Source organism: Cupressus sempervirens, chromosome 2 (assembly GCF_028749045.1).
Source record: "Cupressus sempervirens isolate cs-2001-9-10 chromosome 2, ASM2874904v1, whole genome shotgun sequence".
NCBI lineage: Eukaryota > Viridiplantae > Streptophyta > Pinopsida > Cupressales > Cupressaceae > Cupressus > Cupressus sempervirens.
This window is the reverse complement of record NC_143119.1, coordinates 519,774,397-519,792,239: the sequence shown is the minus strand read 5'-3', so window position 1 is coordinate 519,792,239 and position 17,843 is coordinate 519,774,397. Positions and strand designations below refer to the sequence as shown.

The following is a 17,843-nucleotide window of genomic DNA, read 5'->3' as shown; positions in this document are numbered from 1 at the left end:
GTCAGCCTTCATGTGTTCACACGCTTGACATAATATAGTTTATGGAATAATATCCACATAGTTGGCTTATCATATCTTAGTAATTGTTTCATAACCAAAATAATTCCTAAGGTTGTACAATTCAATTCTCTGTTATGCTCGATTCTACACTGTTAAAAGTTCGCACTGGTATTTCAATCATAACTCGTGTCGTATTGTCTGTACACATCTACGCACTGGCACACATCATCATGATATTGTCATGAAGTTTTCCCCAACTACGCATGAGCTAACTCTCAACGAGTCGTCCGTACACTTAATATTTGTTCTTTGTGTTGTTGTAAACTGTCTAACACTTAGGCAATTTTATGTTACCATAAATGACAATCATCAAGACATCTATCTGACCATATTGCCAACACTATATGTGATATAACAAGGCTTAGTTTGCGTTCTCAAAAGGTGGGACCGAAAGGGAAATCTTGAGTCCCTGCCCCGCTTTCTGTTGTTGTGGTTCATGGTTAGGGACTTAATGCTAATCTTTTTTAACCATGGGGTTCCAGGTGCCCGGTCAAAACCTGGTGTAGTGGCTGAGTTGTACTGTGTTATCTTTGTAGCCACCTAGGTCACCTTTTTGGTTGGTGACCTGTCTCTCCTTTGGTCTGTTGTTACTATGTAATGGGGTTTCAAGGCCCTTTCAAATCCTGTTTTCCTTAATCAACAACAAGGCTTAGTTTTCTTTCACTAGTAGCATTCAAATCATATATGTCAAGGGCTACCTTATATCAAGTTGGACTTGCTTTTATCAATACCGTGCGCATATAAACCATAAAAATCCACCAACTAAAAGGCTCAATGATCTATGAAAATCTTAGGAGTATTCGTGTGTTATTAGCCTTTGTCAATGATTGCAATTAATATGGAATGCTTGTTTAATCATCACAAGTCACCATGAAACAAGGATGAACCCAAAGAGTTGCTTGAGGCACATTGGGAGAATTAAAAGGAGAAAATACTTTAGTTCTCCCAACTTGAATCAAGATATTATAACATATAGTTCCTTTTTGTTATCTATTCAAATGGAGCTAGTCAATGTGTGTATGTTATATAAGAATTGATCACTTAGTGGGTTTGTATAATATAGCTTGGTATATTGTTATACACATGTAGAATTGTGTATCAATTAATTAGTAGTTGTGATCCAAAGACGTGGAAGATCTGACCTCAAATAAAAAGATGGAATATTTGAATTAATAATATGAGAATTATAGAGCCTCTATATAGCCATTTCAAATGTGTAGGGAATTGCCTTGAAATAGAGGCACTAACTTGTTTAATGCAAGAATGAGATATCATAGCAAATGTATTGTCATTATCATGTTTTCTGAGGTTACAAAGCTAGCACCTGTAAAGTGGAATTTCTTGTTTAAGTCGTTGAAGTAACAGATCCAATAAGTCACTTCATTAATTAAGGTGTAATGAAAATAATATAGTCAAAACACAAAGTAAAATCCAAGAGTGGTTAGTACATGTCCATTGAAACTATGAAATTATTTCCATCTCTACTTCAAGTAAGAGTTGCTATTTTTTTATCAAGAAAATTACATCATTCATATTCCCATAGCTAGTTGTGTTAGTCTTTAGAATACACACAATAATCATTTGTTATTTCCTCCAGAGTGTTTATTGCCATGATTATTTGTTATCACGTGACTATCCTTGTAAGGGAATTGTTATATGAACTCTCCTATAATGCATGATACATAGTTCTTATAGATTAATAATTTTATTATTACACACAAAAAAATTATAAATTAATTATTGTATTATTACATTATAAAATTGATGCATTTATTGTATTATTACATAATAAAATATTGATGCACAGAAATTTTGCAACTACAATGTAGCATTCTAAAACTAGTATTTTTGTGTGGATCAAACATCCATTATTCTCAAAATGTGTTTGAGGTGCTCTCTTTTCTAATACGATTGCTTATTTTGTACTTCTTTAGCCTTTTTTTTCTCTCTCATCAATTTCTATCCCACAAACAAACACCAAACTTCTCTACACTAAAAAAAATTACTAACTTTGTATAACTTTCATGCCATATTAGCATCTACTACTTTATTCATAAAAACATAGTCACTATGGTCCTTGTAAGATCCTTCCAACCACTCTTGTGGAAAGCATCTCAACTCACTCTGATCACTCGAACTTTCTCCTGAAACTTTGAGTTCTTGATATCAAATCAATCTTTGAGCAATCTATTCTCTATCCCACTGCACAAATAGAGCACTCTCTAAACAACCTCCATCCACTTATCCACAATATGGGGCTTGCCTCCACTGTCAACACCTTCTACATGACAGTAGAGTAGGAAGGTTGAGAACTACCCAGACACTCTCTATACACTTTCTTCTCAACACCTTGTAGCTTCTACTTTCTATTTCGAATACATATACACACTTGCATGATGTGCATTTAAGGTCCATTTGGTTGTTGGAATATAACTGAACTAGGAATTGAAAATCAGATTTGGTTTTGTATTCTCTATTTGGTGCGCCGAATTGGAATTAGGAATTGGAACTTGTTTTTCATTCTCTATGCACACCAAATCAGGATTGGGAATAGGAATATGTATTCCCACTCTGGCCTCAAAATGAACATATGTCCATTCCCCAAAAGAACTTGTTATTGGAATAGCTATTCCTATTCCCATTTTAACTTTTGCTTATTTGATAATGAGATCTATTAGATTTCCACAATCCATGCTAATGTGCTGTCAAATTTCTGGATTTGATTGTGTATAATTTTTTTTTTTTTTTTTTTCTGTGACCAACATGAGACGGTGAGCTTCGAACCATGGCGGGCTTGGCAGGCAAGCGATCGTCTACGTTAAGACCATGTATTATTACATTGCTAACAAACTGGATTGTGATGCATAGTTTGTGTCCAATCTCCACGTTCACTCCGCGCCCGTCAATCGTCTTGCAACTGTTGACAGTGAGCATGCTTGATGAACATATCACGATTGAAGATGATCCAGAGGCATGGTTTGGATGAATGTAACGAAAGGTGTCATACTTTGGATTCACCGAATCGTCCCGTGTCAGTTACGGTGTATATGATTTGCGATGGTCCGCCCAATTTGGATCGCTTCTCCAGCACGCATCGATTTCATTCATTATTCTACCATGCTACTAAGGAATTTATCACCCTCTTAGCAGCTGCCATTAAAAGGGCTTGAAGCTTTTGTACTTGGCCTGCAATGTTTGCCTGCGCTGATCCCATTGCCGCCAAAGCTAGGGTTGTTTGGAGAACCAAACAGATTGTGGAATAATAAATCATATTCCTATTCCTATTCCTATTCCCATTATTTTTTTCTGATTCCTATTCACAAATTTCAATTCCTATTCCTATTCCTGTTCCTAGTCCCGATTATTATTCCCAATTTCCTATCCCTGCAGCCAAACGGGCCTAAAGGAATATATTGATACTTTGGCAAACAAAATCTACAGTTACAGTTTTGACTTTTAACTAATCGCACCCTATGGAAGCTGATTACATGTTCACAAACAAGTTCAATTCTACATATACACCTTTGGGTTCTATATCTACTCTAATGTCATTTGATGCACAAGGATAGTGGGCCAAATGAATGATGAACTAGACCTTACAACCAACACCAAATAAGACAAACATAATGATTTCAAAATTCGACTATGGAAGCACACCGCACAGATTCGACCAGTGACAAGTATTAATTGAATCGTAGATCTGATTCGTTCATAATTAAAAGAACTTGTGCATGGACTGGAATCTGCAGAAAAAGTTGGCAGAGACTCATCTAGCATGGTGTGCTTTTCAAAAATATACTGACAGTTTTTGCACCCTATGCAATCTAATTATATGCTCACAAATGAGTTCAAATCAATTATATAGAGCATTAGATTAGATTATGTACTTATCAAATACCATTTGATGCACAAGGATAGTGAGCCAAATGAATGGTGACTCGACCTTGCAACCAATACCGAATTAGACAACAAAAAAACTTCAGCAATTCATATATATGGAAACACAGCCCGCAGATTTGACCGGTGACAAGGAATCATTCAATCATAGGATTGATTCATTCAAAGATGAATATTAATTGTAAATGCATTTTGATCTGTAGAAAAAGTTGGCAAAGATCGTCTATGGAACCAATTCCCAAGTCCCTAAAAGACAAAAACCTCCCAAACGCACAAAACAAACAAACTCCAAACCTCTTACCTATCTGCTCATTATACTCAATCAAACGTAATGAAATAGAATTTTATAGAAAACATAATAGATGGAAAAGATAACTCGAAGTCTATACACATAAAGACTTCTCAAAGCCTATCGTGAGAAAAATAGAAAATTAAGCAAAGATTGCTTCAGGAGGAGACAGATTTTCTCGAAGACTATCTACAAAAAATCAAAAAATAAGACAATAGTGCTTTAAAAAAAATCCCAATATTGAATTACAAATGTTCCAGAAACAGCCAAGGCATGATGCGGGAAGAGAGCCTAGCCATTCCAAACACAGAAGGGGGTGTTTATGGCATCCCTCAATAGCCCCAGTGGCAACCAAACATCCTCAGGGAGACCAACCGTAGTTCGTGCAAGATTGAGCAATGAGATATTCTATGGGGCAAATACTTGGGTATCTTTTTTCTGGTACTTTTCAGATATGATATAGAAAAACTACCTAGAATTATCCAAAGCGAGCTATTCCTTTACTGAAATGATTTTCAAGATGAATTGCTATTCTTCAACCACCGTGTTTTGTTATCCAAGTTGTACTCTTGTTGTTAAGAAGTAGTGTTCTACCCTGGCAGACTCCTTTATAAATTATATCTTTTAGTTAAATTGTGCTCGACATTTAGCCAATATTCAGCTCAAAATAATGTTCCTTCTTGCGCTTGATGATTAAAATGGTTTTTAACTTTCTATGGATTATTTATAACCTAATCAGCAGAAAAGGAACAATCATATAGCATAAATGGAGATTTTGTAGCCACCCACATTACTAGTTTACTTTCTGAAACAATCGTAAGCAATGAATGCATACTCGAGACAAGCTTCTCTTTTGGGGTGATAGTCTACTTTGTAGAAATATATTACTACATACAATTCTTATAACAGACCACAAGTTGTACAAGATAAAGAATACAAATCCTTTATAGTCTGATTTCTTATAAACTTCTTTAAGTGCAGATTTTCAAGCCATTTGAATCTCATCATTTGTATTCATTTTTAAAACCCTTTTCTTAGAATTCCCATGAAAGAATAGCAAGTATATGCCGAACTCGACATGCAACAAGTTTAGCAAACAATGAGCCATTATTTTTTGAAGAATTTCCTAAGGGCTCTATTTCTGCTAGTTACTTCATTGAGAACCCAGTTATCTTTATTTGGCCATTTCTGACATAGCTGTGATCACCTCTTTCATCCCATTCAAAACAATAAAAATAGTTTTCCTATTCTTTCAGATTTCTGAACCTAATGTAGTACCATCTACTGTTAGAAAGTTTGCAAATGACTTAATTTGCATGTTGACTTAATTTTCAATTGACTGTAATGTTGCGTAAAATGGATCTATAATGAATATGGTTAATGCCTAATGAATAAATTAGGTTTCCTATAGATTTTAATTTTCCCCTTTTCTTAATTGTCATCCTAGATATGATATGTTTATACAAATAAATTACCAAATTAATATCAGTTGCTCAAAAAAATAATTAAAAACAATAATAAAATAAAATTTATTGACAGACTCGGAAGTAAAAAAATTCAGCATTTTCTTAATTGCGCAACAGGATATCCTAATGATCATGATAGACCTCTCTATATACCAATTTTAACATCAATCATGTTTCCGATGTGATAGCCACCTAAATGTTGGAAATATCACGAGCACTTCCCACACAAACAAGGGAAGCAAAGAATATGTTACAAACACCAAAAAGCCTTGAGGAGAGTCTGAACAAACTGCCAGCAGCATAAAGAATACACTCAAAAGGCACTCTTACTTGCAAAGATTGGAGATTACATTGCTGGAAAATACAGCACGAACTCATCATTTTGCCGAGGGACTGCTACCTATCAACCTTTTCTCTTCAAATGAGTGATTGCTAAGAAATCCTTAGGTAGAACAGAAAAAAAATCCAACTTACAAGGCATTTTTACTTATTGAAAGTGCAGATGGGGTGCATAAAATGCCTTGCCTTTAAAATACAAGCTGATTCTACCTGAAGCTGTTTAGAATTCGAGCCCATGTCACATTGACTCAAACTTACAAAATATATCGACTTTTCCCTTGCTCACAGGGCCCAACTGTTAGTCCCAGCACTTTGTTCTTTGTCTCTTTCAATTTACAGCACTGCCTTCTTGGCAACTGCCACATCAAACACAAGTCAGGAAAAGTTACAAATTAATTTGCAGCACTCACTGGTTTGGCTACTTCCAACAACATAAAATGACAAAACAACTGAAGCATAGTAAGGATTGTTTATCGAGGACATTATGTTTTAGATGTCTGCTCTAAAATAGCTCATTCCACTAAAACTTATCTAAAAAAGTTCTCCATTCACTCAGAAATTAGACACCTCTGAATAGGTATGCAGTGCTGTATTAAACACACACAGTCAATATTAAAGATCTAAGGTGGAATCTATCTAAAAACATAGGTGATAAAGTGTGTACCAGATGCCACTGAGGAGGCATGGGCTTGCTCACAACTTCAATTTCTTGTGTTTCATGAACAGGAAGAGCCGAGGACAGGCAGAATGCTTTTCTTTTCAGACTGTCAGATATATTATCTCGCTTGTAGTAGCTTACAATTTTATTTCCTCCTACATTGCGTACATCTTTCAGGAAAAACAAGAATGGCTTACTACAAGTTGATTTCTGCGGAGCTCTTGTATCAATGTCAAAATCCTCAGCCTTGTCCCTTTTGTTCCAGGCCTTGAATGTGCGTTCAACACGATCAAGCTCACGTGGGAGAATTATCTTTGGAAAAACCTGGACAACATAGCTATTTGATACAGAAAAAGTTAATCGCCTCTTGTGATCATAGCAAATTGAACGCTGCAGAAAGCTGGTGGGCTCAGTCTTCATGGCTTTAACAAGATGTTTAAGTCCATCCAATGAATTATGCCGAGGGAAGACGGGATCAACAGCTTCCAAGTGATGCATAGAAACAAAAGGTGCAACAGGGTGACCTGCCAAAAGTCCAAATACATTGCCTCGAACATCCCACTGCATTGGAAAATTGTAGCAAATCAATGAGATCAAGTCTAAAGAATTGAATGCCCTACCCACCTAACAGCAACATTCTTAAATACTCTTTCAGATAGTAGAGAAGATATAAGCATTATTAGATTCAATATTCAAACACTCCATTAGACATGCACCAATCAAAGTCCACTTCAAAAAATGAATTGTGAAATCATACTCGACCTTTTTTCCAAATTTGTAACACTCAGTCAAATATTTGTCATGTTTACAGGGAGTTCAATTCACCAAATCTCACAAAAATGTGTAATCAGGGATGATCATTAAATTCTCGACAATAGGGTTGGAAGGTGAGCTATGAAATTAGAATAAGAAACACAAGCCTGTCAACACACCTGAAAACACGTTTTAGCATATGCCTAAAGCAAAGGAACAAACTACTCCAACTTGGAAACAAAACAAAAGAAGTTTTACTCTGAAGTTGCCAAACCAGGAACAGGTACGTAAGTACAATACATCAGTACAGCAGACGTTAGAAGGGCTGGCTACATTTGGGTATGTCCATACAAAAAAAAAAAAATCATAAATACGTATATAAACAATATTAATATATACTATTTATTAAATACAATATATTAAATACAGTATCAATAATCAATTACACTTCTAAGAAGATATATAATATTTATTATATATATAGTATTGATAATCTAAATCACACCATACAAAATTGTATATACATCATTTAATATGAATTAATATAGATTATATAATCAACTAATATTTTTGGCCTCTTCATGGGCATTTCTGGGCGGATCCAAACGAGCAAGTTGCTCCAAGTGTAGATTGGTTAAAACCAGAGCATGGTTGGACCAAAGTGAATTTCAATGGGGTGTCCAAAGGTAATCCCAATCCATCCGGAGAAGGCTCTGTAGCAGGCACCTTCAGCCCTTGGAGCAATGTGACTAATCAATGGAACAAATAATGAAGCAGAGGCTCAGGTTGCATTGTATGCAGTTTATTTCGCCAAAAAAACTCAGTTTCCCAACACCACTTGGAGGTGATTCCTTATTGTAGTCAATTCAATCATTAGAGGAGAAGTATTTGCCTAAGATTTAAATAAATTTATTAGCCACTTAGGAAGATTTTGAAGTGGGGCATGTTAAAGGAGGGGACAACACATTCCCCAACTCTACATTGACATTATTGCCAAATCAGAATGGGGATACTTTAATGATTTTGGAGATATTGCGCTCAATGATTTAAAGCCCTCGAACACCACTAAAGGACTGGGGAACAATGAGATGTGATGGTTGTGGTACCTAGCAGGCAAGAGACATGGAAAGGAGACTTTTGTCGCCGATTTCGAATTTTGCCAACCTTGGTGACTAAAAGGTCATAGTGAGGAGGGCCCCATAAGCAAACTTCACCCTCATCACCCAGAAGCAGCAACTGTGTTTTCTCGGTTGCATTTCAGATAAACAACTAAAAGGGGTCTTAAGATTAGATAGGCTGAAACTCTAGCACATAGTCAACATCATTCTGGGGGAGGAACTCATTCACTCGAAGCACCAATTACAAAACACTGATATTGCATCGGCCTTCATGGCCTCTTTGTTGGAGCTGGGAACCAAGGAAGAGACAATGTGGGTGATGTAAGAATGCATTAGCGAAGAATGATGGCTCAAGATGAAACAAAATCTTGGCAATGGTAAAAGCTCAAGGTCAGTATTCACAATATAGAGACTGGAGGATGGTAGGGGGGAATCATAGTCTACATTACACCTGTTCCTAATCTGGAGTGCAACGAGCAACAAAGAGAAATGGAAAGTTGAGGCACAGATAGGGTGGGATGCTCAAGAGATTTCTTGAGAATCCGTGAGATGACTGGGCGAGGGCAATGGCAGAACCGGACAAGAAAGGTGGTAAGAAGATCAAGTTTGGGCAAGAAGATTACTGGTTTGGAGCCCAATGGCGGAGTGGAAGAAAATGTATAGTTAGTCTGAGTGTGGTTTTGGTTTTCATTGTGTATGGTTGGTGCGAGTGTGGTTTCTGGTTTTTGTTGTGTATGGTCAATACAATAGCAAATTTATCACATTGTATGGTCTATAATAGGGCAGAGGCGGGTGTAGGGGTTTGTTTGGGCTCCATCGGGTTTTTGTATGCCTTTGTTCAGTAGTAGTAGAGCTTGATAATTGTAGATTTGGTATATGGTGTATATCAACAGTGGCTAATGTATGCTGGTAGTTTGTTTCCATTTTGTAAATCTGAAAGTCTAGTAGATGCAATCGTGGTGGTGGTGGTTTTATGAACAGGGAACCATTTCAGGGTGTGTTGAGCCCTTTGTTTTGTAATGTTTGTCTTTAATATTTTTGATAAAATATGGCTTATTTGCCAATGTAAATAAAAAAGTAATATTTTATAAATCAATAAATTTAATTTAATATACAATAAACTTCAGTAATATTAATTAGTCAATTAATAGTTGTTGAAAAAGCTATTAAATTTGATAAGATTCTATATATTAAAAACAATATTAGATAAAATTGTAATCAACCCATATAAAATAAAGCAGGTAAAGTTTCTATAAAATATAATGTTAAATATAGTTGCTCAAACTCCTCAATCCACAAGAAGCATGGGGCATGTTGTGACCTTTTGACATATCGCCCATTGGAAACGGGAAACCCCTGCCTTTTTGGTTTAGCTTGCCCCTTTTTCGCTTTATGTTCTTGGTAGTTCTAATCTTGGTTAATTTCCTCTTGGTCCAATTGGAGAGTGGTGGACTAAGTCTAGAATCAAGTAGTTCACCATCTTTTGAGGTTTCAACTCTCAGGTTTTTCATTCTGGAAGAGCATCCAGAATATACAGAAGGAGATATAAATTGCATCAAGTCCTAATAATCCAGTGATTGTCTAAGTGTGGACCAAGCAAAATGGAGAAATGGTGAAAGAGGTTAAAGTTGGCTGAGAAAGAAGCGAGGAACAAAAAATGACGAATTGGCAAAAAATTATTTGCAGAGACTAATATATGCCCAAGTTTACAAGAAGTATAGACTGAACCAAGTGCAAGTGATGATTTTTTAAGTGTCAAAAGCTCCCTTATGATGAAAAGGTGCCCACAGCTGCTCAACATAAATGATCAATGGAGTTGCAAGGAGAAATTAAAATTTAGCACCTGCAGGCAAGAAATCAATCTGATAATGAAAGTCCTTCACTGCACCTAATTCATGCCCATAATCGTTGTGCACAGAGTTCTTTTAAAAAGTTGCATCCAAGTGAGCAGGGTCATAGAATTTGACAACGGAAAATTGCATGAAACATTAGAAATTGTGAGGTTGCTTCATCAAACGTGAGATACCAACACTGAGGAAACATTTGTAATGTTGAGAAAGTTCTTCACGACACTGCTCAAGGAATCACAAAGATCAATGTCAAACTTACAAAAATCCTCCAGTGGTTGTGTGATTGTAAAATACAATTGATGTAGGAGCATCTTGGGTCTTTGAGCAATCTTGCATCAACCAAAAATATTTCTTGTTTCTGTACCAGTCTATTGTTTGCAAAGTAGTGTTTGTTGCTTTTTTTTATGTTATGCACATTTGTCATCATGTTGTGGACCTATCCTAGATCCTTGTCCTAAGCGCGCAAATTCTTATGTTCTATAGTTCTCGAGTTGTGTATCATTCTTTGCGGTCATGTTTTCTTGTTATTTTCATCTTGCGTAGCGTGTTGTTATGATTGGTGCGGTTTCCATCGATTGTATGGCATCTTGCGCAGTTAGGAACAGACTCCTAACACATGTGTGGACCTACCTTCAAGTACACATCATTTCATATTATCACTTGCGCAGATCTTGGTTTACTCTTCCAAGTATGGACCTATATTGTAATTAAGTGCTTGACTAGCCGACTTATGGCTTAGCTGGCTATAAAAGAAGCTTGGTTAGATGTTTGACCCAAGTGCAAATACCGTGGTGTTCAAGTCAAAAGTATAAATTCTTCCTTCGTGTGAAGTGTGCACCTGTGGTAGCTGGAATGCTGATGCAGAAGAATTTGGCAGAGTTTTGAGAAAACTCGCCACTAGGTAATTTGCACCCAGAAACAAGAACTAGCAGTAAAAGGGTTATGCTGAAATCCACCACTATGCTCTTTGTGTGTCTAGAATCTCTAGTCTTTGTCAGTACTGAAAATAGTTCCAAAATCTAAAAATCCATCAGTATGCTCAAATGGCACTCTTGAGCACTAAGTCATACAAGGGAAAGAAATGTTTTAGAAAGTAAAAAGTTCTCCATTAAGGCTAAAGTGTGCTCAAGGGTACGACAAAATCTAGAAATCCTTCATATGCCTCTACTCACACCCAGAGCACAATTTCCCACCACAACAAAATCTTCAGCTTGAAAATCCACAAGATATCTCATATGCATTCAGAGCGTGTTTCCATGCCTATTGTGGAATGCAACGAAGAAGGAAGAATTTGAGAAGTCAGATTCGTGCCCTCAGCACATATGGAGCCTAATGAAAGAAAAATACAAATGTTTCAAAGCCCGGGGATACTCTAAAATGCGCTCATAAGCACTAAACTTACATGGGCATGGAAACATTATAAAGTGCAAAATCCTTCATGTAGCTTCCCATCTACTTCGCAGTGCTAAATAATGTGTCTTGGAACATATTTAAATTACGAAATCATCCATGTGTGTTGAGATCATATTATACATGGTGAAGAAGTTTGTCTAAAGGATTATAATCCATGATTGGCGAAAATGGTGAAATTGAACATGTCCCAAAGTTAGAGACTGGAAATATTATGGTTTGATAAGTTGAAAGAAATGGCAATAAGGGAAGACATTATGGGATTCTATGACAACAAACAATTCTAGCTCATGGGAAATTTGGATTTGAAAGGTCGACAATGGATTTTTGAAAATTCTTTAAATTGATAAATGTATTCAAGTCAAGATCGAAATTGATTTTGAAGATATTTTATTTTTTTAAATTAATCAAATATCAAATAAAACTTCCAATATCTGATAAATGTTGGAAATTATTGAAAATGGGTTTAATTTGGATTGAAGTGGATTTTGGAATTATTTTGGAAAATAATTAAATATTGGAATTTTTCGTCCAATATTTAATTTGGATGTTGGAAATAAAATAATTGCAAAAGTAATTAAATTCCAACCTATTCAACCACCCACCAACAATGACGCATGACAATAAAGATATGGCACTCGCAATAGCATCTTCCAAAAGGATTAGAAATTCATCAAAGAATCTCTCCTAGAATAGCAAAATTGAAGAAAAATTAAATGCAATTGCCAAAATCTAACTTTTTTCAAATTTTGCAGCTTGGTGGTCGCATGGCTATATAGAGATCAATTTTCATCTCATTCTCATTTCAAAGAACAGGGGAATGAGAAAAGGTGAGAATTCTAAACTATTTGTGAAGAAGTTTTTGAGGAAGCGTGAGAATCTTCCAAGAGAGGAAAATTCTTTTGGAGAAAATATATCTTTCTAGAGAAAGGTGAAGGTGCATTACAAGTCAAATGGCTTTGAAGTCCGTAGAGGCAATTTTGGTATAAGTGTGAGAAATCAAAGAAAAGGCATTGATTTACTGAGAGGGAAAATCTCTTTCTACAGAGAGAGTGGAGGGTCTACAATAAAGTTTCATGTTTTTCTTCTCCAAAATCAAGAGTCATTTTGCAAGGGGGGAAATCTAATTTACTTTTACATTCCTTGCACACTATTATGTTTTATTTTGTTTTGCAAGGAGAAATGGCAGAACCACTCGTACATCTCCAAGTTATCCAAAGGTGAGCTTGAAAAGTCACATAATTCACAAATGTTCCTGAAGGACCTCCAGAGGCATTTAAAAGGAAAGAGCATATGAAATGGTATTTAGCTTGATTCATGACTATGACAAGGATGGTAGAATTCGGGATTACACAAGTATTGTATGGAACCAAGGGGTTATAAATTTATAAGCACTAATTTCACAAGAGAAAAGGAAAAGGAAAAGAAGATATGTAAAGTCTTAAAATTTGGCCACATACTAGTTGCATGCTCATAGGCTCTAACACATAAGTTCAAAGGAATTATACTAAATTGCCTAGGTTCTCCACATGTCCTAATGTTTTCTCAAGAAACAATGATTCAATTCCAAATGATAAATTCTTCCAATACAAATGTGTGGCTAGGAATACAACTATAGGTGCCAAGGCAATGAGAGGATTTCGTTGGAAGGAGAATTTACTTCACCCATAAGGGCACCGAATCACTGCCAAGGAGTTTGCTAAGTATGTGGGAAATCACAACCAAGGCTAAGACAATGGCCACCTTTTGGGACATGTAATGTTTCAATTAAATGAAGGATCTTCCGCAATTCAATAAAGAATTTCAAATGATCTTTCACACAACCCCATATCCAACAGATGGTCTGTTACAAGCTAGGATTGTCGTTGCACTAAAAGATCGATCTTTCAATGCCCAATACAACCATTAGACTTATAGAACACAAGAGGCAGTTAAGCCATGTTACGAATCCCGAAGGGGAACGTTGGTAGTTAGTCCAACAATCCCCCCCTCAGCATTACCCGAGGAGATTCAAACATGTGACCAAGCTCTAATACCACTTGTTAGAAGCTAGGATTGTCGTTGTACCAAAAGATTGATCTTTCAATGCCCAATACAACCATTAGACTTATTATAGAACATAGGAGGTAGTTAAGCTATGTCACGAATCCTGAAGGGGAACACTGGCAGTTAGTCCAACGTGGTCTATATTCCCCAGCGGATGAATATTACAAAGAATATGTCATTGTTCTCCATGAGCACTTGCAGTGCTAATTCCTACGAATGAAGGAAACACATAAAGGTAAAAAAATATGGAGCGCACCTCAAGTACACATTGACGTTGGTAAGTAAAAAAAAGCATAGCACCCCAAAATGGAGCCTCATATACACCCGGCATGAAATCAAAGTAACAAAGAAAGACTATGAGTAAAACAATGTCCATGGTGGATGTAGATATATGCCCATAATCTCAAGACCACTCGAAGATGAAGGAATGTCCACGAACGATCTCCAGTGTGCCCAAATAAAGTTAATTTGATGACATTGAGAAAAGCAATCCAAAGCTATCCATGAGATGTTCCAAAATGCCCAATGCATATAGAAGTGAATCATCCAGAGTCTCAGAATATGTTGAAAAGAATAGAACACGAAGAAGATATGGATTGCACCTAGAACACACTACCAAGTTAGGAATCACTCTGGAGAGATAATTCACCATACAAGTCAGAGTGAATCAAGGGAAACAATATCTAGCAATGCTCCTTGAATGCGTTGGATGCGAGTCAACTTTCATCAAGGAATACTACGCAACGATGTTATAACACACTCAAAGTCAAGGGATTGCAAAATAAAGATTTCCATCAAAGGGCTTTGAATGGGATCTTCATTAAAATAAAATGTTCACCATAGAATGCAAAGCAAGAAGAAGTGTCTATAGACTCCATAAATGAAGCTAGTTACAAAAATGAATATGTTTCCTCCTAGCTTGGAAGCCTACACTTACCCAACATACATTGTCATGGAAAGATGAAAGGAGAAATGTCTATAAAGAGAAAAAGAGGGGTGCTTGAGGTACTTTTCCCAAATCGTGCCTGGTGTGTTGCCCACCAAGTCATGGAATGATCCACTATAGTTAGTAGAAGAAAGAATCCCCTCGAGATACAAAGCATGGTCAAGATGGATTAGAGATGAAGGAATATCCACGAACGATCTCCAATGTGCTAAAACAAAGCCAATTTGATGGCATTGAGAAAAGTGATCCAAAGCTATCCACAGGATGCTCCAAAAATGCCTAGTACATATAGAAGTGAATCATCCACAATCGCAGAATATGTTGAAAAGAATTTAACACAAAGAAGATATGGATTGCACCCAAAACACACTACCAAGTTAGGAATCACTGCAAAGATATAATTCACCATAGAAGTTAGCGTGAATAAAGGGAAACAATTTCTAGCAATGCTCCTTGAATGTGCTAGACGCGAGTCAACTTGCATCAAGGAATACTACGCAACGATGTTATAACACTCTCCAAGTCAAGGGATTGCAAAATAAAGATTTCCATCAAAGCTTTGAATGGGATCTTCATTAAAATAAAATGTTCACCATAGAACGCAAAGCAAGAAGTGTCTATAGACTCCATAAATGAAGCTAGTTACAAAAATGAATATGTTTCCTCCTAGCTTGGAAGCCTACACTTACCCAACATACATTGTCATGGAAAGATGAAACAAGAAATGTCTATAAAGAGAAAAGAGGGGTGCTTGAGGTACTTTTTCCCAAATCGTGCCTAGCTGAATGATCCACGATAGTTAGTTGAAGAAAGAATCCCCTCGAGATGCAAAGCATGCTCAAGACAGATTGGAGATGAAGGAATATCCACAAACGATCTCCAATGTGCTCAAACAAAGTCGATTTAATGGCATTGAGAAAAGCGATCCAAAGCTATCCACAAGATGCTCCAAAAATGCCTAGCGCATATAGAAGTGAATCATCCATAGTCGCAGAATATGTTGAAAAGAATAGAACACGAAGAAGATATGGATTGCACCCAGAACACACTACCAAGTTAGGAATCACTCTAGAGATAATTCGCCATAGAAGTCAGCATGAATAAAGGGAAACAATATCTAGCAATGCCCCTCAAATGTGCTAGACGCGAGTCAACTTGCATCAAGGAATATCGTGCAGCAATGTTCTAACACACTCCAAGTCGAGAGATTGAAAAATAAAGATTTCCACCAAAGGGCTTTGAATGGGATCTTCATTAAAATAAACTGTTCATCATAAAAAGGCAAAGCAAGCAGTGTCTTTTGACTCCATAAATGAAGCTAGTCACAAAAATGAATATGTTTCCTCCCAGCTTGGAAGCCTACACTTACCCAACATACATTGTCATGGAAAGATGAAAGGAGAAATGTCTATAAAGAGAAAAGAGGGGTGCTTGAGGTAATTTTCCCAAATCATACCTAGTGTGTTGCCCACCAAGTCATGGAATGATCCATGATAGTTAGTAGAAGAAAGAATCCTCTCGAGATACAAAGCATGCTCAAGACAAATTAGAGATGAAGGAATGTCCACAAACGATCTCCAGTGTGCTCAAACAAAGTCGATTTGATGGCGTTGGGAAAAGCGATCCAAAGCTATCCACAGGATGCTCAAAAAATGCCTAGTGCATATAGAAGTGAATCATCCACAATTAAAAAAATTTCCTCACTACACTCACAAAATATACGCAGTGAAGAGGGAATATTTTTTCCAGAAAGTGAAGAGGATGAGTTGAAAAAATTATTGTGATTTTTTCAAATCTTGGGAATTAAATTAAATATAATGAGCATCAAATTTTATGTCAAAATTTTAAGAGGTGAAATGAGGATTCCAAGATAAATAAATTATGGAGAAAAATGGAAATTAATTAAATATTAAATTTTATGTTTAATATTTAATTATCAAAATTTTCAGAAATTTGAAAAAGCCAAAAAACATGGAAATAAATCGATTTCAGATTTTAATTTAAAGTTAATTGAATATTGATTTTTATTAATATTTAATTAACACAATTTTGAAGAAAATCAATAAAAGAAAAAAACCAATAAAATGATCAAAAGATATCAAAAATGAAAAAAATATTTTTTTTGAAGGTATTGAAAATGCTTGCAGTATTTTAGATTTAAAATTAATCAAATATTGACCGTTTGATTTTTAATTAATTTCAAAAACATCAAAATTGGACAAAATAGTAATAAAACTTCATAATGAAGTTAAAGCACCAAAAGTGGCAAGTTTAAAAATTGGGAGAAAACATGTGACAACTGGCAATTCTATAAGAGAATCTTGGAAACTTGGGAGCTAAGAAAAGACAATTTGCCAAATTTAGCCCATAGCTTTTAAAGCAGCTTTTCAAGGTTGGAAGCTTATATAGAGTTCAAGTTTGAAGAGCAAGTTGAGGAGGATTTTAAAGATTCCGAGAATTTGCAAGAAGATTTTGAAAGCAATGTGAGTTTTGAAAAGTGTAAAAATTCTGAAGAGAAAAGTTGTTTCTCCAATAGCATGAATAATTCCTTGTTATAAAATTCTGAGACAATGAAATTCGAAAGGGAATTTTTTAGAAGCTATGATGCCAAAACCCAAAGGAATGAGCGAAACCAAAGGGCAGGTGATAAAGAATTAATAGAGAGGATTCTATCCAAAATTCAAATTTGTTTCAAAGTGGGAAAAATTTGGAGATACAAACCTTGGAGGCCTAGAACAAGTTTCACAAAAGGGTGTTCGATTACAAAGATCATCACCTGACAATAGCAGGATTGTAGTTGTTGTTGGCTTCCCTCTAGTATTTCAACATGCCAAGTTGATTGTTGAATGTGCAAAACACTACAACTCCCAGCACAAAACAATCAAAGATTAGATGGGAATGTCTTTGCAGATCTTTCTCCACCATATATTATAGAGGTTTTTGGAATCCCTTCATCTAGAAAGCTAGTTTTTTAGACGAAAGAACAAGCAAACAAGGTCTACACCTCCAGG

At 36.0% G+C, this 17,843-nt stretch overlaps 1 protein-coding gene across 1 annotated transcript in view; it reads right to left on the bottom strand.

Annotated features, from left to right (window-relative positions):
* Nucleotides 1–5,794: 5,794 nt before the first annotated feature.
* Nucleotides 5,795–17,843, bottom strand: part of LOC149573236 (uncharacterized) — a 32,416-nt gene continuing 20,367 nt past the window's right edge. The window contains exons 3-4 of the mRNA XM_089814430.1: nucleotides 6,716–7,270; nucleotides 5,795–6,407 (exon numbers count right to left, since the gene is read on the bottom strand). Coding sequence (XP_089670556.1) covers nucleotides 6,306–6,407; nucleotides 6,716–7,270 — 657 coding nt within the window. The 3' untranslated portion in view covers nucleotides 5,795–6,305. The remainder of the gene's footprint in view (nucleotides 6,408–6,715; nucleotides 7,271–17,843) is intronic.